The 27,650-nt window shown below is 42.9% G+C and overlaps 1 protein-coding gene across 2 annotated transcripts; it reads right to left on the bottom strand.

The window, feature by feature from the left end:
• Nucleotides 1–512: 512 nt before the first annotated feature.
• f9 (coagulation factor IX) lies at nt 513–27,650 on the bottom strand. Of its 2 annotated transcripts, XM_033030307.1 has the most exons (9): nt 27,528–27,650; nt 27,249–27,325; nt 12,752–12,912; nt 7,761–7,785; nt 6,535–6,648; nt 6,261–6,395; nt 4,175–4,434; nt 2,446–2,566; nt 513–1,319 (listed from the first exon to the last, which is right to left on the bottom strand). In XM_033030307.1, exons 2-9 carry the CDS (start codon nt 27,313–27,315, stop codon nt 772–774), a joined length of 1,431 nt encoding a protein of 476 aa, XP_032886198.1. In that variant the 5' UTR covers nt 27,316–27,325; nt 27,528–27,650; the 3' UTR covers nt 513–771. The 2 variants fall into 2 exon arrangements, with proteins under 2 accessions (XP_032886198.1, XP_032886197.1); XM_033030306.1 differs by having other exon boundaries at nt 27,249–27,607.

Genomic DNA, 27,650 nt, shown 5'->3' on the forward strand with positions numbered 1-27,650 from the left:
CAGTGGTGCAGTGGGTAGAGCCACTGCAACACAACGTCAGAGACCCAGGTTTGATTTTGGCCTCAGGTGCTGTCTGTGTGTGTGGAGTTTGCACGCTCATATCCTTCTAAACCTTTCCTATCCATATACCAGTTCAAATGACATTTCAATGTTGTTATTATACCTGCCTCAACTACCTCCTCTGGCAGCGCGTTCCATATGCTCACAGCTTCTGATATTACCTATCTGGTTCTTATTCAATCTTTCCCCACTTACCTTAAACCTATGTCCTCTGGTTCTTGACTAGATAGCATGCAAACAAAAGCTTTTCTCCGTGCCTTGGCAGATGTGACAATATTAAACTAAACTAAACCAAACTCCTAGTCCATGAGATTCCAAGTGGAAATAGGCAGTCGGCCTTGATGGGCTGGGATCAGGCGTCAGGTGAGGTCTCTGCCCACAGTGAAGATGCAGAGTCATGGACAACAGGATTGCTACTCACCGTGACTGACAAAATACTGCTGGCACAGGGGTCATATGGACAGAGATTTATTTTATCATCAAAATCTTGCCCAAGACAAGAATATGGCACAGTTTTACAAAATGCACATAAATCTAACACCAAACACTGATTAATGGAAACATCCCTGAAGATGATTCTTATTATTTATCACATGGCCACAGGCAAGAAATTTGTGTGTGTTGGATTTTGGATATCGGGAATATTTCATTTCCAAAAGCATTAGGCTGCTGCATGCCAGGCAGTGAGACATGCTGCTCCTTCCCTGTAAATCAATTTCCCATTTGACTTATGATCCAGGGGTGATAGCGAGAGACCTTGGTATAAAAGCCATACCTGCCTTGTTTTGCACAGCCATCTCCCCAGCTGACAATGCCGGTGAGGAACCAGGTGTTCTTGTATTTGGTGACGTGGGGCCCACCACTGTCTCCTTGACACGAATCTTTGGTGGCGTCCGGGAAGCCGGCACAGAACATATTCTTGGTCACTCTGTACTTGCTGGAGTCCTTGCAGATGCTGCGCTCAATGTAGGGGATGTTAATCCGCTGCAGAACCTGAGGGTCGCCCCCCATGGAGTGCAGCTTGCCCCAGCCACTCACCATCCCGTAGGTTTGCGTCATCAGCACCTGGTCCGCAAAGTGCTTCTCTGGGAGGCAGATGGGGACGATGAAGGGGGTAAACATGATGGGGGTGGTCAGGAGGATCAGAGCCATGTCATGGTTATAGCGGCTTATGTTGTGGTTGTAGCTGTGGTACTGGATCACCTTTTTCACCTGGTGGTACCTCTCCGTGTGTTCCTGCTTGCCAATGTTGTGCTCGCCTGTTGCAACGTTACAGGAGTTAGAGAGTGCAAAGGCAGCCGCTTTGGCAACAGCTCCATCCGAGAATGCAAGAAACTGCAGAGAATTGTCAACGCAGCCTAGACCAAACACAAACCAACCTCCATTCCATTTACTCCGTCTACACCTCAGCCTGCCTTGGCAATGCCACCAGCATAATCAATGACAAGTCTCACTCCCTCTTCTCCCCTCTCCCATCAGGTAAGAGGCACATAAGTGTGAAAATGTACAGCTCCAGATTCAGGGACAGTTTCTTCCCAGCTGTTATCAGGCAACTGATCCATCCTACCACCAAGTAGAGAGTGGTCCTGAGTTACTATTTACCTCATAGTAGACCCACAGGCTATCTTTAATCGGACTCTACAGCACTTTATCTTGCACTAAACATTAGTCCCTTTATCATGTGTCTGTACACTGTGGATAGCTCGATTGTAATCCTGTATTGTCTTTCTGCTGAGTGGTTAGCATGCAAACCTGTATCTCGGTATCTCGGTACACACGTCTCACCCCACACTATCAAGCTTCCATCCGGCAGAAGGTACAGAAGCTTGAAAGCGTGCACCTCCAGACTCACAAACAGCTTCTTCCCCGCTGTTATCAGGCTTCATGAATGGTCCTTCCTTAAGCTGGGATACTGTCTGATTCTCCAACCTACCTCTTCGCAGACCATTAGGTTTTAGCCTTCAGAGATACAGTGTAGGAACAGGCCCTTCAGCCCACCAAGTCCGCGCCGACCAGCAATCACCCTGTACACCAGCACCATCCTACACAGTAGCTGCAATTTACAATTTTACCAAAGCCAATTAACCTGCAAACCTGTACATCATTGGAGTGTGGGAGGAAACCGGAGCACTGAGATAACCCACGCGGTTACAGCGGGAATGTACAAACTCTGTACAGGCAACAACTGTAGTCATGATCGAACCCGGGTCACTGGTGCTGTAAGGCAGCAACTCTACCTCTGCGCCACTGTGCACCCCTCTCTATTGGGTTTCCCCCTGGAGCTGTAATGCTATGATGGCAAGAAACTATATTCTGCATTCTCATAATGCTCAAGCCTCATAAACAGACAAAAGCGGAAGTAACCCGTGGTCAAGGAATACTCACCAACAACAACTGTAAAGTCAATAGGCTTGATGAAGCAATGGGCTGCCGAGATGACCCATTTCTCATTCAGGATGGTTCCACCACAGAATGATTTTTTCTTCTCATTGTCCAGCAGCATAGCCTGACACAGGAAGCAAATACACCACACTCTGTACAGTTTAATGTGTAGAACAGGATGGGTACAGTAGTATGTTGGCTGTTTTACTGGAAAAATAATCAGAGCTTTTGGCTAAAGGTAGGGAATCTTGTACAACTCTGTTCAGCCCATTGTGGAGGCTTTGGACAAGGTGCAGAGGAGGTTTACCAGAATGCTGCCTGGATTAGAGGGTATTTGATACAAGGAGAGGTTGGACAAGGAGAGGGCGGCACAGTGGCGCAGCGCCGGGTTCGATCCTGGCAGAGAAGGTTCACCAGACTGATTCCTGGGATGCCAGGACTTTCATATGAAGAAAGACTGGATAGACTAGGCTTGTACTCGCTAGAATTTAGGGCTTTATTCTTTGGAGCGCAGAAGGTTAAGGGGGGACTTGATAGAGGTTTTTAAAATGATGAGAGGGATAGACAGAGTTGACGTGGAAAAGCTTTTCCCACTGAGAGTAGGGAAGATTCAAACAAGGGGACATGACTTCAGAATTAAGGGACTGAAGTTTAGGGGTAACATGAGGGGGAACTTCTTTACTCAGAGAGTGGTAGCTGTGTGGAATGAGCTTCCAGTGAAGGTGGTGGAGGCAGGTTCGTTTTTATCATTTAAAAATAAATTGGATAGTTATATGGATGGGAAAGGAATGGAGGGTTATGGTCCGAGCGCAGGTATATGGGACTAGGGGAGATTATGTGTTCGGCACGGACTAGAAGGGTCGAGATGGCCTGTTTCCGTGCTGTAATTGTTATATGGTTATATGTTATATGGTTATATGGTTAATTTAGAAGATTGAGGGGGGATCTTATAGAAACTTACAACATTCGTAAGGGGTTGGACAGGCTAGATGCAGGAAGATTGTTCCCGATGTTGGGGAAGTCCAGAACAAGGGGTCACAGTTTAAGGATAAGAGGGAAGTCTTTTAGCACCGAGATGAGAAAAACATTTTTCACACAGAGAGTGGTGAATCTGTGGAATTCTCTGCCACAGAAGGTAGTTGAGGCCAGTTAATTGGCTATATTTAAGAGTGAGTTCGATGTGGCCCTTGTGGCTAAAGGGATCAGGGGGTATGGAGAGAAGGCAGGTACAGGATACTGAGTTGGATGATCAGCCATGATCATATTGAATGGCGGTGCAGGCTCGAAGGGCCGAATGGCCTACTCCTGCACCTATTTTCTATGTTTCTATGTTTCTACTGGTGCTGTCTGTACGGAGTTTGTAATTCATTGTTCCATTGTCAGTACATATGACAATTAACACTCTTCACTCTTGACTCTTGGGTTTATAAACACTTCACAGAGGTTCCAGATATCCTGGAGTCATGAAATGCCCTCAGACTGTCAGGTTGTCAGAACTTTTCCCCCCAGGATGGAAATATCAAAGACGAGAGGACATAAGTTCAAGCTGAGGGGGGGCAAAGGTTAAAGCAGATATACGGGATACGATTTTTTTACACAGAGGGAATGGAGGGAAATGGATTATGTGCATGTGGACACGAGTTGATCATGGGATCATGTTCAGCAGACATTGTTAGCCGAAGGGCCTGATCTAATGCTCTGCTGTTCTATGTTTATAAGGTGTGGACCATACCTGCCAAGGGCACTGTCCTTTCCTGCATTCCTCACCGCCCACTATTTTGGTGTGGTCAGCCGCTGATGGTCGGATGTTGGTGTAGTTGTAGGCTCCCGTGATGTTACTGAGCCTGTGGACAGTTGTCCCATTGGACACCCGAAGTTTGTCCATGACCTTACTCGATGATGACTTGAGTGCATCAGTGTTGTTGGCTCCAAAAGTGATATCCAGTGACCGCACTGCATTGATCTCTGCGATTCGCCCGCATGGGTGGCTCCCTGTGGGAGAAGGGAGAGATTTGAGCAGGCTAGGACTTTATTCCTTGGAGCGCAGATGATGAGGGGTGATCTTATTAGGTATGTTGCAAAGCCTACCTGAAGCGTCGGTGAAAATCTGCCGTTGCGGGTGTGCGCGATTTTGGCGCCGTTTAGAGGGGGCGGGTTTAAAACGCGATTTTCTCTAAGCTGTTCCAATCGAAAATGTTCAGCCTAGTTAATTATTAACGAAAAATCGCTGAAAGACCCCGTCGCAAAAGCTATTATTAGGTTTAAAGGCCTTGAATAATAGTTATAGTAGTTTAAAAATCAATCTCTAAACCCGCGACCGCCAGCAACCGCAGGGTCTCATAAAGCAAACCACAGAAGGTTGGCTGTATATTTTTACATTAAAAAGGGCTTCTAAAGATCCCTTTATACAAAGTTTAATATTGCGAGTAGCTCATTTTGGGCCCATTATATCCCGCAGTATTTTTCTCGGCATTTGGGGCACAAATCTACCGCAATGTGAACGTTCTAAACCAGCGCGTTCCACAGGGACCCACTGGAAAGCTGATTTAAATGGACATTTATTTACAGCAATTAAACACTAAATTCCTTCCATTTGGCCTATAAATTAATGTAAATTAGATTTTAAAATCATGTTTTATTGTGAATTATTTGTGAATATTATTTGGACATTTAGGCTATTTAAAAATGTTAATCATTTATTAAGAAATGGATAGATGTTTAGATCTAGTAATTGAAGTCTGAAATTAGCTACAATTAGGTAACTAACTAATTATATGCTTTAATTTCAGGTCATCCAAGTAAGATTATTTTATATTTGTTTCAGAATGCTTCAATCTATGATAACTGAAAATTTCATTCAGTTCTCTTAATTTTTAAGAAAGTTATGGGCTTTTGACTGTTCACGATCACAGCTTTTTTGTTATGTCCATAGAAAATCAATAGGGAACAAGATGCTCATTTCCCAGTATGAAAATGGCCATAACTTTTTAAATACTTGAGATATGAAAGTGAATTAGGTGTCAAATTAAACTTATTTTTATGCTTTATCTGATGGGATAAATTACAGACTTGATTTTTTAAATATCAAAATTTTGTAACATTGCTAATCTTATAGAGGTTTAGTTTAGAGATACAGCGTAGAAACAGGCCCTTCAGCCCAATGAGTCCATGTCGACAGCGATACACTAGCATTATCCTCCATACTAGGGACAATTTACGGAAGCCAAACCTACACGTGATTGTAGTGTGGGGGAAACTGGAGCCTCCGGTGAAAACCCACGCGGTCACAGGGTGAATGTAAATCTGACTGGGAAATCACGAAGATTCCTCTTCCCACAGAAGACACAAGTGACTGCAGAAGCTGGAATCTAGAGCAAAAAAAGAGACTGCTGGAGGAACTCAGTGGGTCACGCAGCATCTGTAGAGGAAAAGGGATTGTTTGATGTTTTGGGTCAGGATCTTGCATCAGGAGTGACTCGTTTCATTCACCCCCCCCCCCCCCCCCTCCCCATGGATGCTGCTCAACCCATTGAGTTACTCCAGGAATTTGTGTTTTGCTCTTCATTTCAACGAGTGGGGAGAGTGTGGAACTTGCTACAATTTGTGCAGATACACGAGGTGTTTGATGGGACGTGGGATGTACAGGAGGGAAAGAGGTAAAGAAGGTTAGGACAAGATGGGAAGGGGCCTTGAGGGTTTGGGGCTGGAACACAAGCATTCAGTTGACTTTCAATGCCTGTTTGTGAGTTCTGAACCTGGGGCAACTCATTGCAAAGACAGTGGTGGAACAGGGCTGTGGCCTCGGTCTATGGCCTTACCTACAGGGACGCAGGATTGTTGGTCAGCACCAAGCTTGTAGGTCGGGGCACACGTGCACCTCACTCCATTCTTTGCATCCTTGTTGCAGAAGTGGTGACATCTTCCGTTTTCAAAATTACAGAGTTTTAAAGGTTCTGCACAAACACACCGATATTCAACAATATAAACATATAAACAATATCATGTTCACCCTCTGAACAATCAGCTTACAATTCCAGAATCAAACTGTAAGTTAGGTGTGAATGCACTGCCTTCTGGGGAGGTTCTCCTTACCTATCTCACAGTTTATCCCTCCATACCCTGGTTGACACCAGCAGGCATAAGAGCCAATCCCATCTTTGCAGTTACCTTGGTTTTGACAAGGATTAGAGTCACATTGGTCTCCATCTGAAAAGGAATCAGCTTCACTTTAATGTGGAAACCGCACAAGATCTCCATTTACTGGAGCCTCAGAGCTTGCAAAGCCTCAGTCACATCGAAGGGGGGGTTTGCAACGAAAGGCAAGGAGACGATCTTCATAAAAGACAAACATCCATTCTAAGGTGTGTTGGAAGGTCCTGAGACTACAAACGTTGATCAGGAATGGCTTGCATTGTGTGTCGAAAGGAACTGCAGATGCACTGCAGATGTTGGTTTATATCGGATACCAAAGATAGACACAAAGTGCTGGAGTAGTTACATGCTGCGGGTCAGGCAGCATCTCAGGAGAAAAACAGGTGACATTTCGGGTCAAACCCCTTCTTCCTATATTCCCTCCTGCATATTGCAGGTTAAGTTCCAAGTGGCATAGGTAGGGTGAATGTGACAGCCCGAGCTCTAGGGAGAGCGTTGGCAGACTAGGACCTGAGGCTGCAGGAGGCAGAGGGTTGATCTGATAGAGGAGTATATGATCATGAGAGGAATAGATAAGGTGAATGTACAGGAGTCATTTACCCAGGGTAGGGAATCAAGTTTGGAGGACATAGGTTTAAGGTGAGAGGGAAAAGTTTTAATAGTTTCTTCAATGGTACTTCATTTAATACAAACCTGAGGGGCAATTTTTTTTATTAAGAGGATGGTGTGTGTATGTAACGAGATGCCAGAGGAAGTAGTTGAGGCAGGTAAAGTAACATTTAAAAGAGATTTGTCAGGTACATGGATAAGAATGTTTGGAGAGATGTGGACAAATAGGGCCAGCATATGACAGAGCTGACAGGATCCACACTTGAGTAATTTGGTCCAGTTTTGGTCATTGAGAAACGGAGGAATCAGCCCCCCCCCCCCCCCCCCCCACACACACACTGTTGCCTCCTTGCCCCCCCCCCCCCCCCCCCCCCCCTGCTTCAGGATCTGGGAGTGAGGGATTGGATAATTTAGCCCCTTGTGAATGAGATCTAATGATGGAAGAAATGTGGACTCACATTTGTACTTCAAACTAAATGATGATAATGGAACAGGCAGACATTGATACAAACCAGTAAAAGATTAAGTTAAAAGTTATTAAATTAATAAACTCTTACCTACATATTCATTCCAAAATTCATGCTATAAAAAAGAGGAAATATATATAAAGTTATGCATATATGTGGAATCATTGAAATTTATCACTTAAGGGCGCAACTGAGAGTCTGCACTTTCATAAACCCTAGTAGAATTCTTGCCCAAAGGGAGTCTCGTGGCAAAATTGGCTTGAAAGTTGGATAAAGAGGGTGGTGATAGGTTGCTCCAGACTAGGGGCTTTTAACGTGTGGTGTGCCACAGGAATTGGTGCTGGGACACAGTTCTTTGTTATTTATATTAACAATTTGGATGTGAATGTTGGTGGTCTGATTGGTAAGTTTACAGATTACACTAAAATTGGTCGTAGAGTGAACAGTCAAGAAGATTATCAATGATTACAATAGGATCTTGATCAATCGGGCCAATGGCCAATGGCAATGGAATGACAGATCGTGTTTAATTCAGTTAAATACAAAGTGTTGCATTTTGGTAGGGTAAATCAGACAGGACTTACACAGTAAATAGGCCCTGGGCAGAGTTGTAGAACAGAGAGACCTAGAGGTACAGGTTCATAGTTCCATGAAGATGGCAATGCAGGTAGACAGGGTGGTGAAGAAGGTGTTTGGCATACTTGGCTTCATTGGACAGGGAATTGAGTGCAGGAGTTGGCATATCATGTTGCAGTGGTACAAGATATTGATACGGCCATATCTCGAGTCCTGTGTATTGTTCTAGTCACCTGCTACAGGAAGGATGTCATTAAACTGGAAATAGTGCAAACATTTTTTGAGGAGGGTGTTATCAGATCTGGAGGGTTTGAGGTTGGATTGGCTGGGTCTTTCTACCCAGGAGTGATCTTGTAGGAGTGTGCAAAATCATGAAGGGCATTGATAAGTGAATAGTCCCAGTCTTTTGAACAGGGTTGGGGAGTCTAAGTCTAGCAGGCACAGGGTTAAGGTTAGAAGGGAAAGATGTAAAAGGGATTTGATGGGTATCATTTTCACACAGAAGATGGTACCTAAATGGAACGAGCTGCAGAGGAAGTGGTAGAGGCAAGTACAATTGTAACATTTCAAATACACTTGGACAGGTACATGGATTGATAAGGTTTGGAGGGATATGGGCCAGATGCAGGCAAATGGCACCAGCTTAGTTAGGGAACTTGGTTGGCAAGAACGAGTAAGGCTGTCCGCAGCCGGAGTTAAAAAGGCCTTTGCCAGCATCAATCCACGCAAAGCTGCAGGGCCGGACAACATTCCTGGATGCGTTTTAAGAGACTGCGCCGAGCAACTGAAAGATGTCTTCACAGACATTTTTAACATCTCACTCAGCCAGGCAGTAGTGCCCAACTGTCTTAAGAGTGCCACCATCGTCCCTGTCCTGAAGAAACCAAACCCAGCCTGCCATAATGACTTTCGACCAGTGGCTCTAACACCCATAGCAATGAAGTGTTTTGAGCGACTGGTTATGCAGCACATCAAAAAGAGTCTACCTGCCGACCTAGACCCACTGCAGTTCGCCTACAGAGCCAACCGATCCACAGAGGACGCAGTCTCAACAACACTGAACCTCGTACTGTCACACCTTGATCGGAAAAATACTTATGCCAGGATCCTCTTCATAGACTTCAGCTCTGCGTTTAACACAATCATTCCGCAGCAGCTGGTGGAGAAGTTGGAGCTATTGGGGGTTGATGCTGGCACATGTAACTGGGTCCTGAACTTTCTATCACAACGGCAGCAGACAGTCAGGGTGGACAGTAGGACATCAAAAACCATAGCCGTGAGCACTGGCTCGCCCCAAGGCTGTGTCCTAAGCCCCCTGCTGTTTAGTCTGCTTACACACGACTGTACTGCTAGACTCAATAACAACTTCATCAACAAGTTCGCTGATGACACAACAGTGGTGGGTCTCATCAGTGACAATGATGAGTCGGCGTACAGGATGGAGGTGGAGCTGCTCACAGGATGGTGCAAATCCCACAACCTCATTCTCAACGTGGGAAAAACTAAGGAGATGGTGGTTGACTTCAGGAGGGCGGGAAAACAACACCATACACCTCTGCACATCGATGGAACTGATGTGGAAAGGGTCAGCAGCGTGAAGTTCCTAGGACTCCACCTGTCAGATGACCTGATGTCCACAACCAACACCACAGCACTGGTCAAGAGAGCCCAACAGCGACTACACCCTCTCCGAAGACTACGTAAAGCAGGTCTCCCCACTACACATCTACGAACTTTTTATAGGGTGACAATCGAGAGCACATTAACCAACGGCATCACTTCCTGGTTCGGGAGCTGCAAGGCGTACGAACGGCACCAACTTGACAGGATTGTGAAGACCGCCAGCAGGATTATTGATGCTCCACTCCCTTTCTTGCTGGACATATACAGGAAGAGATGTATCAACAGAGCCATCTCCATCATTAAAGACCCCTACCACCCATCGCATCACATATTCTCCATCCTGCCATCTGGGAAGAGGTACAGGAGCATTAGCTGCAAAACCAGCAGGATGCTCCTCAGCTTCTTCCCGCAGGCTATAAGACTGATAAACAGACTTAGCCCCCTGCCAAAGTATCGCGCACCAACCATCAACCTGGACACACTGCAGCAGCTGTCGATCGGAACGCCTGTTGATGTTTAGTAGAGAGTAGAGTGTTTAATTTAATTTGTTCATGATATATGTTTTTTATTTCTAGTTATTTGTTGTTATTTGTACTGCACACTGAATGGACACTGGTTGAGTAACGTTTTTTTGTTTCCTCTGGGTATGTGAGTACTCAGGAAAATGACAATAAAGATATACTGATACTGATACTGATACTGAGTTGGGCCGAAGGGCCAGTTTGCATGCTATATGATTCCATGACACCATGGTTCTAATTGGAACATCCTTGCTGGCCAAAAACAAACTTTAATCCTCACAGTTAGAAGCTTGAAAGCTGAAGTTAACAGCATTTGGTTCTCCAAATGTTAATTATCAGAAATTATTTAGCATTTTCTACCTTCTGGAAATGGCCATCACAGCAATCATAAAGGCATAATTCCCAATGGGCATTTAGTTTAGTTTAGCTCAGCTTAGAGCTTGAGCGTGGAACCAGGTCCTTTGCCCCACCGAGTCCGCACTGACCTGCGATCACCAGTGTACCAACACTAACCTACACACTACAGTCTTTACCGAAGCCCATTAACCTACAAACCTGTACACTTTGGACTGCGTGAGGAAACCTACGCGGTCACAAGGAGAACGTACAACCTCATAGTCAGGATCAAACAGAGTCTCTGGCGCTGTAAGGGAGCAGCTCTACCGCTGTGCCATCGTGCTGCCCTAAGGGTCCTAACAGTCAAACCAGCTTCACAAGAAAGAAGCTGCTGCCAGCAGGAAGTTTATGAAAGGTGATGGAAGGAAGATTGGAAGAGCCAAATCTTGCCAGAGTGAGGGACAAGGCAGCAACGAGAAAGAGCTCAGAAGATAGTTCTGGAGCAGAGGAGAATAATGACTGGGCAAGGGTTGGATATCAGAGGTTGAGGAGTTGTTAGGGTGCAGGTGGAAGGTACATTTATTTTAGTATGGAAACAGGCCCTTCGGCCCACCGAGTCCATACTGACCATCAATCACCCATTCACACTCTTTCTATGTTGTCCCATTTTCTCATCCACTCCCTACACACCAGGGGGCAAATTTACTGGGGCCAATTAACCTACAAACCCACACGTCTGGGACGTGGGCGGAAACCAGAACACCCAGCAGTGGCTGCCTCGCCAATAATCTGTCTGTCCTTTCTTCTTTTTGTTATTTTTAGTATGTGCTAAAAAGTATGTTTTAGTGGTCGTTGGTTTGTTTTATGTGAGGGGCAGGGGTTTGGGGGAAATCTCTTACCTCGACGGAGATGCACCTTTTTTCATATTGCATCTCCGTCCCCACTGCGGCCCAACATCGTGGAGTTGCCGGCCTTTCCTGGAGACCGGCGGGTGCTCCAAGCCGCGGGAGTCTGAGGGACTTTAACATCGCGGAGCTTGCGATCCCTTTGCCGGGGCTCAAAGCACCAACCGCGGGGCCTGAGGACTTTAACATTGTGAAGCCCACGGTCTCTGGTAGGAAGAGGCCGAATCGGGAGCTCCATGCTGCGGAGAGAGTTTCAACCGCCCCGACGTGGGAGTTTCGATCATCCCGACTGGGGCTTCGATCATCGGCTGCGGAGGCTTTAATCGCCTCGACTGTGGATGGTTTGACTGCCCCGACCGCGGGAGAACCAAGAGGAAGAAGAATGACCTTTATTGCCTTCCATCATAGTGAGGAATGTGGAATCCACTGTGGTGGATGTTTATGTTAAATGTTATGTGTTTGTGTGTCTTGTTGCTTTTCACTTAGTATGGCTGTATGGTAACTCAAATTTTACTGTACCTTAATTGGTACATGTGACAATAAACGGACCTTGAAACCCACGCGGTTACAGGGAGAATGTGCAAACTCCACCCCGAGACTGAACCTGAAGTCAGGATCGAACCGGGTCTCTGGCGCTGTGAGGCAGCAGCTCTACAGCTGCTCTACGGTGCTGCCCTCATGTATCTAAGGGTTCACTCTAGGTCACCAGGCTTTTGGGAGGATGATTTGGGATGTCAAGTGGAAAATCAAACTCACCACAAACTCCTCAGTTACCTGAGCCTCTTTACTTGCATAAACCCGATGCCTGGCTGAGGTCACTCTACATGTAGGAAGGAACTGTAGATGCTGGTTTATACTGATGAGAGACACAAAGTACTGAAGTAGCTCAGCGGGTCAGGCAGCATCTCTGGAAAAAAGGAACAGGTGACATTTCGGGTCGGAAGAAGGGTTCTGACCCAAAACTTCACCTATTCCTTTTCTCCAGGGATGCTGCCTGACTCACTGTGTTACTCCAGCATTTTGTGTCTATCTGAGGTCTCTACCATCCAGATATTCTGCACACTGGGCTTACTTCACAAATTATTCACCAAAGGTAATGTGGTCTGTAAAGAAATCTTACCGTGTCTTCCTTGTTTTCAAATGCTTCCCGTGCTTCCTCAAAGGAACATTTTTCCTCGTGGCATTCCCGCTCTATGTTTCCTGACTTGATCTCCTCGAACAATGAGTTGGCTCGTTTCTGCCTCTGCAAAATGTCGTTTGCATCTTTGTTTTGGAGGAAAACTAGATTTAGAGGAAATAAAACAAAAATAAAAGCAATTTGTTGGTGGGACCACGCTTGGAGTACTGTGTGCAGTTCTGGTCAGTCGGCAACAGGAAGGATGCAGAAGACATTCACCAGGATGTCAATCTAAAGAAGGGTTCCCATCCAAAACATCATCTGCCCATTCCCTCTACAGATGCTGCCTGACCCGCTAAGTTTCTCCAGCACTTTGGTTTTTGCTCAAGATTCTAGCATCTGCAGTTCCTTGTTTCACTAAGATGTCACCTGGGCTTGAGGTGTGAGTTAATTGGATAGGTTGGATAGGCTGGGTCTTCTTCTTTGGAACATCAAAGGTTGATGGCACACTTATCGAGGTGTACAAGATCATGAGTGGCATGGATGAAGTAAATGCTCACAGTCTTTTTCACAGGGAAGTGGATTGTAAAACACGAGGGCATAGGCGTACTATGAGAGCGGAGAGGTTTAAGAGAGATTTGGGAACATCTTTTTCACTCAGAGGGTAGTCCGCATCTAGAATGATTTGACACAAGAAGCTAGAGAATTGGATACAATGCTGACTTCCAAAACACATACAGTATGTATATATAGGAAGTGGTTAAGTTTAGGTTTATACTAGACTAAGTGGGACCCGTTGGGTCCCAGTCACATGGGAAGCCTGGTCCCCCAACGCAACCCATCCCACAACGCAATATGCCACCACTCACCTGTTCCCCCAACACATCCCGTTCCCCCAACGACATATTCCACCACTCATCCATAGCCCCTATTTGTGCAGGCGCGGATAATTTCCTCTCCGCCGGTTCTCCTCCGCTGATAATAAGATCAGAGTCTCCACTTTTCGTTTAGTGACATTGGCGACATCTCCGAGTCCGCGTCACGCCGTTTCCGGTCCCTCTGAAAATTGTGTCCGGTTGGAGACCTCCGCCGGCCATCCACAGCATCCCTCCTCAGCTCCAGTAAAGATGCAATGGCGCAGGAAGGGGCAGACGGTCCGGAGAGTAACAGGAGAAGAGACCAATCCGTGCTGCGCTGACTGGCACGCGCGGTTTTTAAGATTTTTAAACCTCGCTAATTTTTACAATATACCACTGATCGGAACAAAATTTATTGCACTTGCAGCACAGGAGAACAGTGAGTGAGCTGGCGAGAAATTGTAGCGCTATCGTTGTAGTGTATTTTGGGTACTTGGAACTGACTCAAAAGAACTCTCAGATACAGGAGTAAACTAGCACGCTTCTTTATTGCTGGACGCCACCATGAGTCTCCCCTAGTGCATGCGTCCCCTCACACCAGACATAACATATGCTAATTACATTATATACATTACACTGCTCCCCCTTTAGCTTGGAGGCGAATAACACCATTTCTACTACATTAAGTATAATTGATTAACACACAGTTGCAAAATTATATTATTACAGTCATCTGACATTACAACCTCATAACTGTAAACTGTATCTAAACTTAGCACTTATAATGGTTCATTCCACTCATCTTTCTAATCACTCTAGCTCTACCTGTATCTCTGCCTCTTCTCTTTTTAAATATCCTAATCTAATTTGCAGATTTCTTCCTGTTCTTGAAATTCTGCTACAGTTAACATTTCCTCTGTTTCTGTTCCTTATTTGTAGGTGGGATCTGACACATGACTGCAGGTTTTCGTTTTTCAGTCGCTCTCTGTCGCTCAATTTCTTGGCGCTACGTATTTATCTGCTCTTGTTGTATAATGACATTCTGCAATGCATAAACATTTGTCCATTGCTCAGTGAAGGAAACTCCATGCTGGACTATACTGAAGTGTCCTAATCGCAATCGGTCCTACATACTTTTGTCTCGACCGACAAGCCTCTCTTCTTTAGACTTTTCTGTTAACAGCTTTTTGCTCATCGTCACACATTTATTTAACCGTTCTTTGCAACGTTTAAGCCTTTTCTGCCGCTCGTCTATTTGTCTTCTTAAATCACCTTTCTGGTTATTCATCAAGAAGTAGGATCTATACTGTCCTTGCAATACAGCAGTGGCTTTGATTTGCGCTCTGTATATTACTCTTACTACATAAGCACGGTAGTGATACTGCACTACAACTGCTGTATAAATCGGTTTGAGGAAGTCTTTCCTATATCGTTTAAGCCTTTTGTATCGTTTCAGCCTTTTCTGTTGTGCGTCTATTTGTCTCCTTAGGTCTTTCCTATACCAACTCATACGGAGTACTGACTGCACTTTTACAGTAGCTCTCTTTTGCTTAACCCACTGCCTAACCACCATATTCTTGTAGGCAGTCTGAATGGTAATAGTTGCATCCCTCATTGACTGATATTGCACAAACTGGGAATGCCCTATTTTACATGCTTTGTACCATCTCTGGATCGAAATGACTGCTTGTCACATAGCTCTGTACCGTACCCTTAATCGGTAACCACGGTATGCAGCTTGCAAAGTGACTACAGCCGCCTTTTGCATCAAGAAATGCTTTCTTGTAATGCACATTCTTATGAATGACTTAATACAGCGTGCTGCCTTGGTTTTCTCTACCAATACTCTGGCTTTGATCCCGCGGTATAAGGCCTGAATACACACCACTGCTTCCCTCAAACTCTTATACTGTCTCACTTGGACATCTCTTATCTGGCATGCTCTGTATCGTTGCTGTACAGCAATGGCAGACCAGCGTAGTTTCTTAAAATACTGACGCTGTTTATACATCTGATAATAAGTCTGTATGACCTTGACAGATTTATGCATGCCCCGCAGTTGCCTTCGAACAAGCATTCCACGGTAGGCTGCCTGAAGCAGTACAACGCTTCTGCGTTCCTTCATGTAAGTTTTGCGATTACTTTCCATTTGAAGGTGAGCCCTATAATGGGTTTGTACTATTATAGCTGCCAATCTCATTGCCTTGTATTGACGGTATACTCTGTGCCTTCTAAATGTTGCTTGTATTACCGTTGCTGCCTTCTGTTTGTTCCGGATTTCTCTCCGTACATTCATACCCCTGAATGCAGCTTGAATAGCTAAGGTTGCCCTTTGGATGGCAATTTCTCTTTGCCTTTGACTTCTGCCACTTTGCATTTGCCCTTTGTCCCTTAGCACTTGACCTGTCATTTTGCACTTGACTTGTGTCCCTTTGCACTTGACTTGTGTCCCTTTGCACTTGACCGTTGTCCTTTTGCACTTGACCTTTGTCCTTTTGCACTTGACCTTTGTCCTTTTGCACTTGACCTTTATCCTTTTGCACTTGACCTTTATCCTTTTGCACTTGACCTTTGTCCTTTTGCACTTGACCATTGTCCTTTTGCATTTGACCTTTGTCCTTTTGCACTTGACCTTTGTCCTTTTGCACTTGACCTTTGTCCTTTTGCACTTGACCGTTGTCCTTTTGCATTTGACCTTTTGCACTTGACCTTTGTCCTTTTGCACTTGACCTTTGTCCTTTTGCACTTGACCGTTGTCCTTTTGCATTTGACCTTTGTTCTTTTGCACTTGACCTTTGTCCTTTTGCACTTGACCTTGGTCCTTTGAGAGACTCTCTGCCCTCTTTAGTTCAGGCTCCTTGCCTCTGGATACCCTTGGAGGTTTTTGCGAGAAATGAGCCATTAATGCCTCCTTGCACTCCTCATACATTTTATCTGTGGGCTTTGCTGGCAGTAGTAACATATGTAAGGTCTGATAACCCTCTCTTCCTAAGCCTAATATGAACCATGCTCTCTTCTTCTCCTCTGCAGCGATATCATTGGAAATGAAACAAGCCTCCAAGACTTTGGTCCATTTCTCAAAATTACACCCAGAATCTAACTGGGGTACGTTTCCTACAATTTGAAAAGCCATGCTATCTGTTGCTATTCAGGTGCACTATCTTCTTTTCTCTCACTGTGTATTCTGCACTAGACTTAATCCTTCTACATACTAAGTGATCCAGCCCACTGACTATTACTAATTCTTATAATAATAGATTTATACTATTAACCAACATTTCATGTTAATAGACATTTAGAACATTTTAACCATATTCCTGCTATGCACACAGATTTACTATTAATAACAGTGACCAATGCATTACAGCCAAACAGTCCTGCTTTTACTGTGAAGGAATAGTGAACAACGCATTACATTCTACAGTCCTGCTTTTACTTTGATGGATTTCACTTGTCCAACTTGTCGGCCTATGGACACCGTTGCCTTCTCGACCACCGGTACTTTTGCTGCTGGCCTCACCAGACCTCCACTCTTGCTGCTTTTGCTGGCTCCTCCGGGCTTCACCGTTACTTTTGCTGCCGCTGGCTCGCTGCCAAGTCGACTACTGCTAGTTACTGCTGCTAGTTCCCGCTTTTCTCGCGCGGACCCGCTTCTCCCTCGGCCGGCTCTCTCTCGCGACCGGGCTTTCTCCACTTTCTGCTCACGACCGGGCCGACTCTACTCCCGACCGGGCTGAAGTGCTTGAGCGCTGTCCTGCTTCTCTCGTGCGGACCCACTCTTTGCTCGGGGCCGGACTTCCTCTCACGTCCGGGCTTTCCCCATCGGCCAGTCCGCTTCTCTTGCGCGGCCGGACCCTCTTTTCTGCTCACGGTCAGGCTGACTCTACTCCCGACCGGGCTTTCTTTCACGACCGGTCCGCTTCTCTCGCGGCCAGTTTTCTTTTACTCTGCCGGTCCGCTTCTCACGCGTGGCCGGGCTTTATTTTCTCGCTGCTGGTCCGCTTCTCACGCTGCCGGCTTTCTCCCTCGACCGGGTTGACTCTTCTCCCAGCCGGGCTGACTCCGTTTCGTCGGTGGCTTCACTGGACCTGTCCGTGACCTACCCGGTACTAGGCCCTCACTCGACGTCGTTGGCAGCTCCTGGGCCTGGCTGTGGGCTACACAGCCCTGGAAAACGTCCGAAGTCGGTGGCAGCTGCTGGGCCTCTTCTGCCCCTTTTGCCTTGGCTGCACAGCCCTGGAAAATGTTCCAGGTAAGTTGACACCGTCGCTGTCCTGCTGGTTAGGCTTCCAGCTTTTGGCTGCTTTCTTCGGTGACACTTACTTACTGCCCCACTTGTTTTCCTTGCTTCTTGTTCCGACCTTGCTTTTCTTTGGCGCCAATCCAAAACCGTTTGGCGCCAAATCTTTTGGCTTGGTGCCGTTCCACTTTGTTTCCAAACACAACCTTATTTTTTTCTGACAGTCCTTCTTCTTTCCTTTTCTGTTCTTTTATCCTCTTCGTGCTGTTGTTGTGTGTTTTGGTGTAACAATTCACCTAAAACTTATACAAAGACTATTCAGCTTGAGGAATTTGACAAAAGGAAAACTCAGTCTAAAATGAGTAACAACCCGAAGGACGACATCTTGCCACGTAGACACAACATAGAGATAGCCTGACAAAACTCGCCGACTTGTACAGCTGATGTTTTAAATGCAGTCCCCGGCATAGAGGGATCTGCAGGCCTCTCTTGTCCAGCTCGCAAACAACTGCGACACAACTCCGTATCTACAGTTTAAACTGTTAAACAATCCTGTGTGTTGCAAAACAGTCCTGTGGGTGAGTTCACAAACTCTATCCCATCCTCGTCGCCAATTGTAGTGTATTTTGGGTACTTGGAACTGACTCAGAAGAACTCTCAGATACAGGAGTAAACTAGCACGCTTCTTTATTGCTGGACGCCTCCATGAGTCTCCCCTAGCGCATGTGTCCCCTCGTACAAGACATAACATATGCTAATTACATTATATACATTACAATCGCGTACCATTTTTGCGCAAATAGAAAAACCACGCAAGAGCACAAGATCAGCTTTAGTTATATATAGATAAAAGATAGATAGATAGATAGACAGTCACATGTAACGAGGTACAGTGAAAAGCTTTGTTAAGGGTTAGAGGGCTATGGGCCAAATGGGACTCGCTCTGTATGCCAACTTGGATGGCATGGACTAGGTGGGCCGAAGGGCCGGTTTCCGTGCTCTACAGCACCACAAAGTCATTTTTATTATAAATGACATTTGGACAGGTGCATGAATAGGAAAGGTTTAGAGGTATATGGGCCAAACGCGGGTAAGTGGGCAGGTAGATGGAGCATCTTGGTCGGCATGGATAAGTTGGGCCGAAGGGCCAGTTTCCATGCTGTATTTCTCTGTGACTGTGAATATTGACACTTCCCTGAGACTCAGTGAAGGTCAAACTCTTGCTGATCTTCCTGGCTCAACATAGATTAACAGCTAAATGGATTTCTAAGGTGTATCATTCTACATTTATTCATAAATCTAGAGGAGTTGCAATAATTATTCGCAAAGGTATACCTTTCATACAAAGTTCTATTATAGAGGATAAAGAAGGCAGATATGTAATAATTACAGGGGAATTATATTCAAAAAAGGTAATTTTAATGAATATATATGCCCCTAATTTTGATAATCCATTATTTTTTAAGAAAATATTTAATAATATTCCTATATCCACTCAACACAATTTAATAATTGGAGGTGATTTAAATTGTACTTTAGATAACTATCTAGATAGATCATCTGCAAAAAGGAAAGCTGCCTCGAAATCAAGTAAATTCATAAATGCTTTTATCAATACATCTAATATTAAAGACATCTGGAGGTTAGATAATCCATCCGGACGAGAATATTCTTTTTTCTCGCCCGTACATGGAACCTATTCGAGGATAGATTATTTTTTAATAGATTCTAAATTACTTCCTTTTACGTATGATGCAAAATATCATAATATTATCATCTCGGATCATGCGCCATTAACATTTAAGATAAAATTAAAAGATATATCTAATAAAACTACTACCTGGAGATTTAACCCTCAGATATTAAAGGACAATGACTGTTGTAAATATGTGATGGATCAGATTAAATTATTTTTTGAAACTAATGATAATCCTGAAACTTCTCCATCACTATTTTGGGACACATTTAAGGCATTCATGCGTGGCGCAATAATATCCGCACAAGCACATCTCAATAAAGAAAATCGAAAAATAGAATAAAATTTAGAAAATGAGATAAAACGTCTAGATAATGAAAATATAAAACAGCCTTCCAAAGAGTTAAGTAATAAAATTGCATCAGTAAAATATAGATTAAATAAAATATATTCTAATCAAGTGATTAAACTTTTTCAACAAACTAAGCAAGTGTATTTTGAATTTGGAGATAAGCCACAAAAATTACTAGCACGACAGCTTAGAAAATTAGAAGATGAGAAGATGATACACGGAATTAGATCTGAGTATGGAAATATATTAATTACTCCAAAAGATATTAATGATAGATTTTTACAATATTATAAAAATCTTTATTCGTCAAAACTAACAGGACAAACAGATAGTATGGAAATATTTTTACAAGAATGTCAAATCAATAGCTTAGATCAGGAAGGTAGAGAATTGTTAAATGCTGAAATAACAGTAAAAGACATTATAGAATCAATTAGTTCGCTAAAGAACGGAAAAGCAGCGGGCCCAGATGGCCTGAGTGCAGAATTTTATAAAAAATTTCAAGATCTGATTTCCCCAAGATTACAAATAATGTATAGATATGCATATGACCAAGGAAAATTACCAGAATCTTTAAATGAATCCACAATTACACTCATCCCTAAAGTAGATAAGGATTTGTAAGATCCTGGATCATATAGAGCGATTGCCCTTTTAAATACAGACCAAAAAATATTAACTAAGGTCTTATCTAGGAGATTAAGTTTAGTGATCTCTAAATTAATACATTATGATCAAACAGGTTTTATCCCAAAACGTTACTCATCCCATAATCTCAGACGTTTGTTTAATATTATATATTCAAAAAGAATACGAGATACGGAACTAGCGGTTATATCACTAGATGCAGAAAAAGCGTTTGATCAGGTGGAATGGATGTATTTATTTAATATAATGGAAAAGTTTCAATTGGGGGATAGATTTTGTAAATGGGTAAGAATTTTATACTCGAATCCTATGGCAAGAATTTTGACTAACCAAATTTTATCAGCCAAATTCAAACTCTCTAGGGGATGCAGACAGGGATGTCCGTTATCACCCTTATTGTTCGCATTGGTGATAGAACCATTGGCGGAAAAAATTAGATCTGAACCTGAAATATATGGCTATAATACTGATACAACAATTAATAAAATTTCTTTATATGCAGATGATGTTTTGATTTATATTACAAAACCGGAAATTAGTATTCCCAACCTGCTAAACATTATAACTAAGTTTGGTGCATTTTCTGGGTATAGGATTAATTGGGATAAAAGCGAGATTATGCCAATAACAGGAATAAATCTAAATACATTACAACAATACCCATTAAAAGTAGTTACAGACAAACTTAAATATTTAGGGATTAACGTAACTAAAACTCATAACTCATTAATAAAATCCAACTATCCTCAACTATTAGATAAACTTAGAAAAAATATTTTATATTGGAAAACACTTCCTATATCCATGATTGGTAGAATAAGTGCCATAAAGATGGTATTTCTACCGCAGTTGTTATATTTGTTTCAGGCTATTCCTTTTTTTCTTCCGAAAACTTTTTTAAAAAAAATTGATAATATTGTCAATAGTTTTATTTGGGATTATAAAAATCACAGAATAAATAAAAAACATCTATGCAAAGCTAAGATAAATGGAGGATTAGCACTTCCAAACTTTTTATATTATTTTTGGGCTGTTCAGATTAAGAATATGAATTTCTGGTGGGTAAATATGGATCATGAACCGACATGGTTAAATATAGAAAAGGAAGACTGTCTACCTTTCAATGTAGGTTCGATAATTTTTGCACCAACGGAAGTACAAAAAAAATATTATAAAGACAACCTAATAATATATAATAATAGACGTATTTGGAAACAAATAGTTAAGACTCTACATTTGGATAATCTCTCATTTAGATTACCAATTATGAATAATCCATCGTTTAAACCTGCTATATTAGATGGGGGGTTTAAACAATGGGATGATTTAGGAATTACAAGGATAGAACACCTTTATAGAAAAGGAAAATTTATTTTATTCCAGGAGTTACAAGATATTTATGGATTGTCTCCACAACATTTGTTTAGGTATTTACAAATTAGAGATTATATTAAATCCAATACACAAGATTATAAAAATAAAGAAGCAGGATTGTTAGACGAACTGTTTAATTTATATCCAAATACAGAAAAATTAATAGCCTATATATATAACATCATTTTGGATAAGGAGAATCCAATAACGGAAATATATCGTCAAGCATGGGAAAATGAAATGGGATTGGCTATAACAAAAGAAAACTGGGAAGAAAGTCTACAACGAATACACCGGTGTTCATTAAACGCCAGACATATACTGATACAATTTAAAGTATTATATAGGTTACATTATTCGAAAACTAAATTAAATAGTATTTTTCCGAATCTCTCCGCTATTTGTGATAAGTGCAAGAAAGCAGAGGCAAATTTAATACATAGTTTCGTTACATGTCCTAAATTGAATTATTACTGGACAGAAATTTTTAAAGTTATTTCTGAAGTCATCAAAGTTAAATTGGACCCTAACCCAAAGCTAATAATATTTGGAATTCCGGATTTACATCTATCACTTACAGTAAATCAAAGAAATTTCTTTGATTACTGTTTGATAATTGGGAAAAAAATCATATTGAAATTTTGGAAGGGAACATTATCCCCCACAACCAAAATGTGGGCAACAGAGATGATGGAGACGTTACATCTGGAAAGAATTAGATTTGTCCTATTGGACAAGTATAATTCTTTTGAACAGATATGGTCTCCATATATACAGTATTTAGAGAAGTAGCTGTTCTTGGCAACACAGCTCGGCGTGCACCCTGCGGGATTTGGTGAGAATAATTCATTTTTATATTGGAATTAACATATATGTCTTTATTGATACTATCACTTGTAGTAGTGTTATTAATAATACATATTGTGGTTACTCAAAAAATTTTTATTTTTTTTATTTTTTTATTTTTTTTTTCGTTTCTCTTTTCTTTCTTATATATAATCAAATTATTATTTAATCACTCTCTTAATGATTTATAACTGTTCTATTCTTTCTCTATCATTATTTCTAAAAAAATAGTAGATAAGTATTACTAGTGTTTTACTTAATGCAAATTGAATTAATTTGATATAAAGTTGTTTGAAGCATTGTAATTGATTACCTTTAATAAAAAAATATATAAAAAAAATAAAAAAAGGAAAGGTTTAGAGGTATATGGGCCAAACGCGGGTAAGTGGGCAGGTAGATGGAGCATCTTGGTCGGCATGGATAAGTTGGGCCGAAGGGCCAGTTTCCATGCTGTATTTCTCTGTGACTGTGAATATTGACACTTCCCTGAGACTCAGTGAAGGTCAAACTCTTGCTGATCTTCCTGGCATCCTCAGATCTAGCCGTGGAAGATGACTCTTCTTTGACTCTGGACTTTTTCAGCATCACCAGACGGCTGGAGATGGAAATGTAATAAAGGGTGGAGAGGAAAGCTTGCAGGTTAGGAAGGGTGAACAGCAGGGAAGGAATTGTAAAAGGTGAAATGAACAGAGAGATCTGGAGGTGAGGGCACACTGTTGCAGGTGATGATAATTGCTAGCATGCTTATTGGATTCTTGTCTTTAACAATTAGACATCAAGGCTAAACATATGTTGCTACAAGGAACTGCAGATGCTGGTTTACAAAAAAAAAGACACTGCTGGAATGACTCAGCGGGTCAGGCAGCATATCTGGAGGACATGGATAGGTAGACAAAAATGCTGGAGAAACTCAGCAGGTGAGGCAACATCTATGGAGCGAAGGAAATAGGCCGCAAACCTTCTTCAGACCGGATAGTTGACGTTTCAGCCCGAAACATTGCCTATTTCCTTCGCTCCATAGATGCTGCCTCGCCCGCTAAGTTTCTCCAGCATTTTTGTCTACCTTCGATTTTCCACCATCTACAGTTTCTTCTTAAACATGGATAGGCAATGTTTTGTGTTGGCACCCTTCTTCAGAGGGGGGAAGAAAGCTGGAAGAGAGGAGGAGACAAAGCCCAACATATAATGGTTGGATACAGGTGAGAAGGGCTTTAAAAGGCAGATGGTTGGACTAGGCCAGAGATGAAAAGATGTGACACAATAGGATTAAGAGTTGTGAATCGTGAAGGTAGAGGAAGAAATGTAGGTGGAATGGGAGGGAGGGGACAAATAGGTGCGAGTGCAGGTGAGGCACAAGGGAGCGGGGGGAGGGGATGGGTATGTAGTTACCGACAATTGGAGAATTCAATGTTCATACCGTTGGGTTGTAAGTATGTCATGTGCTGAAGCTAAGCCGGAATGTCTCCACTTCCAGACATCACACTGTATGAAGGATGCTGTGTTGTGTTACGTAAGGAACAACTTGCATTTCATTGCACTGATCACAATCTTCAGACATTCCAAACTGCTGCAATGTGGGAGCGAGTTAATGAACCACAAAGTGTAGTGGGATCGGGACCAGCTGCAGAAATAGGTAGAAACAAAGAACTGCAGATGCTGGTTAATACACGATAGGACACAAAGTGCTGGAGTAACAGCAGGTCAGGCAATGTCTCTGTAGAGAATGGATAGTTGATGTTTCTGGCCTGAAGAAGGGTCTTGACCTGAAACATCACCTATCCATGTTCTCCAGGGATGCTGCCTGACTTACTGAATTACTCCAGCATTTTGTGCCTTTTCGTGGAGAATAGGTGTTTGATTCAAGCAAGTGTGAGGTGTGTGGAGGCAGAGGCAGAGTAGATAGTTCAAGTATTTTCCCAGGGTGGAAATGTCAAAAGCAAGAAGGAAGCATAACTTTAAGATGAAGGAGCAAAGTTTAATGGAGATGTGTGGAGCGAGTTTTTTTTACGTTGGGAGTGCCTGGAATGCGCTGCCAGAGGTGGTGGTGGGAGCAGATATAATATTGTATTTAAGTGGCTTTTGGATAGGCATATGGATATGCTGGTAATGGAGGGATATGGATCACGTGCAGGCAGAGGAGATTAGTTTAACTTGGCATCATGATGGGGACAGAAATTGTGGGCCGAAGGGCCTGTCCCTGTGCTGTACTGTTCTTTGTTCCATGTTCCATGTTCAATGGCAACATTCTGCAAATCACAAATTGTTATCACCAGATATTCTGTCTCTGTGATGTCCTATAAATAGGTATGTTGCAAAGCCTACCTGAAGCGTCGCTGAAAATCTGCCGCTGCGGTGTGCGCGATTTTGGCGCCGTTTAGAGGGGGGCGGGTTTAAAACGCGATTTGCGAAATGCTGCCTGGTACTCTGAGTTACATCAGCATTTTGTGTCTATCTTCAGTGTAAACCAGATTCTGCAGTTCATCCCTCCAGCAGAAAAATTAGAATGGGTGGAGCAGAGAGGCCTGAAGGTGGAAGACCAGGAAGATTAGTTAAATTTGAACTACTGATCTCCAAGGATTTAAAGGCCATTAATAAAAAATAATAAAAAGTTATGGCCATTTTCATACTCGGAAATGAGCATTTTGTTCCCTATTGATTTTCTATGGACATAACAAAAAAGCTGTGATCGTGAACAGTCAAAAGCCCATAACTTTCTTAAAAATTAAGAGAACTGAATGAAATTTGTCCTATAAAAAGCCAGGATATGAAAAATATTAGAATGGCGCAGCAGCAGAGCTGCTACCTAACAGCGCTAGAGAACTGGCTTCAATCCTGACTACGGGGGCTGTCTATATGGAGCTTGTACGTTCTCCCTGTGACCATGAGGGTTTTCTCCGGATGCTCCGGTTTCCTCCCACACACCAAAGACATATAGGTTTGTAGGTTAATTGGCTTCAGTAAAAAATTGTAAATTGTCCCCTGTGTGTAATGTGTGCTTGTGTATTGGAGATCACCGGTCGACGTAGACTCCGTGGGCCCAAGGGCCTGTTTCCACTCTGTATCTCTAAACTAAACTTGAGATTTCGTTTAGTTTAAAGATACAGCGCGGAAACAGGCCCTTCGGCACCGGAATGGTACCATTCGGCGCCGCCGTTCGGCACCGCTGTTTCTTTGAAACACTATGGAGCGAAGGGATACTATTTTGGAATCATATTTTATGAAAATAATTGCTTAGGAAATCGTTTGCTAAAGTCATATAATTATTTCTGCTTTTAGATTGACTAAATAATGTCTTGATTTATGGCTTATGTGGTTAATTCCTGTCACTAGCAAGCCAAACTAAACTACTGAGCCATTTCGATCAGATTTGATTTAGTCGTTATACCACTGTGAAAGAGATAGTGAAAACATTTGTCGTTATACCACTGTGAAAGAGATAGTGACATTTGGACTACACATATGCACAGTAAACATACTTGGTCCGTGATTCCCAGCCATCTTTACAGCTATCTCCAGCATATCACGAGCGCAGTCAGCAATCAAATGATAGCTTAGGAACAACTAACGCCACAATGTTACTTCATTGAATAAAGTGAGGTTTTAAATCCATCTTAAGTTATTTAATGTCAACATCGTCGGTGGCTCTTTAAAACAATTCTAGGTTTGTGGGTTGTAACATGCTTCAATAATTTTTCAAAAATCAATAAACAGCGGCACCGAAACAGCGGCGCCGGAATGACAGCGCCGAAAAGTACCCTACCCCTTCAGCACACCGGGTCCACGCCGACCAGCGATCCTCGCACATTAACGCTATCCTACACCCACTTGGGATATTTTTACATTTACCAAGCCAATTAATATACAAACCTGAACGATTTTGGAGGAAACCGAAGATCTCGGAGAAAACCCATGCAGGTCACGGGGAGAACGTACAAAGTCCATACAGACAGCACCGGTAGTTGGGATAGAACTTGGGTCTCCTGTGCTGTAAGGCAGCAACTCTACCGCTGCGCCACCTGTTCTTCAAAATAATGTAATGGGCTTTGTATCGCCATCTGTGAGAGCAGATTGTGACTTTGTTGAATGACTCTCCTGGGAGATTAGACCTCCCATTCTCTCGGTACCACACTCACGTAGTGACCTTGAAGTTTAGTGTGAACCCCTGGAGTGAGGATTGAATCCTCAACCTTCTGGCTGAGGGTCAAGTGTGCTCGGGTGTAAATTCTGGCTGAGGTTTAGAGAGGACACATGGAGCAATCGGGCAAAGGTTGGTAAAAACAGATATAAGACAGAGAAAGAGAAATGGAGACTCAAGGAACTGCAGAAGCTAGAAACCTGAGCAAAACACAAAGTGCTGGAGGAACTCTGTGGAAGCATCTGTGGAGGGAATGGGCAGGCGGTGTCTTTAGTTCTTCAGCAAAACAGCTTTGAACAAGTTATGAAGCCTGCAATGTTTTACGTTTTCTTGAGATGTGAAAGCGGCTTACCTTCACGGTCACTGCACCCAATCTGTCCGAGAACAGCAGCAACTATTAACAAGCTGATTTCTCCCATCGTTCTCTGTCTAAAATTTATAACATAAAGCATGAGCATGGAGAAAGCTGGAGTTCAATGATTAGCTAACCCGGCCCAGTTTTATTTACCATACAGAACTGGCTGCAAATCAACTCGCTGACAAATCCTAAACTGCAACTAAAGTCAGGAAATAACCTGAACAATCAGGACTCCAGTCATTAAAATGTAAACCCCTCTTGTTACACACTTGCCCCTTAGGAGATCTGAATTAAAGACAAATAAAAATAACAACCCATTGTTATCCTTTAACTGTGCTTTGATAAATCAATGCTTGCTGGCCAGTTTATAGCATTGATTTCATTAACCACAATGCA

This window comes from Amblyraja radiata, chromosome 12, assembly GCF_010909765.2.
Source record: "Amblyraja radiata isolate CabotCenter1 chromosome 12, sAmbRad1.1.pri, whole genome shotgun sequence".
Lineage (NCBI taxonomy): Eukaryota > Metazoa > Chordata > Chondrichthyes > Rajiformes > Rajidae > Amblyraja > Amblyraja radiata.

Bases quoted from the DNA above. Each gene is read 5' to 3' on its own strand.
- f9 (XM_033030306.1), bottom strand. From the start codon at position 27,354: ATGCTCATGCTTTATGTTATAAATTTTAGACAGAGAACGATGGGAGAA. The intron at 6,396-6,534 runs GTAAGGAGAACC...GTGTTTGTGCAG, and splicing joins AGGGATAAACTGTGAGATAG to AACCTTTAAAACTCTGTAAT. The intron at 1,320-2,445 runs GTGAGTATTCCT...ACGTTGCAACAG, and splicing joins TGACTTTACAGTTGTTGTTG to GCGAGCACAACATTGGCAAG.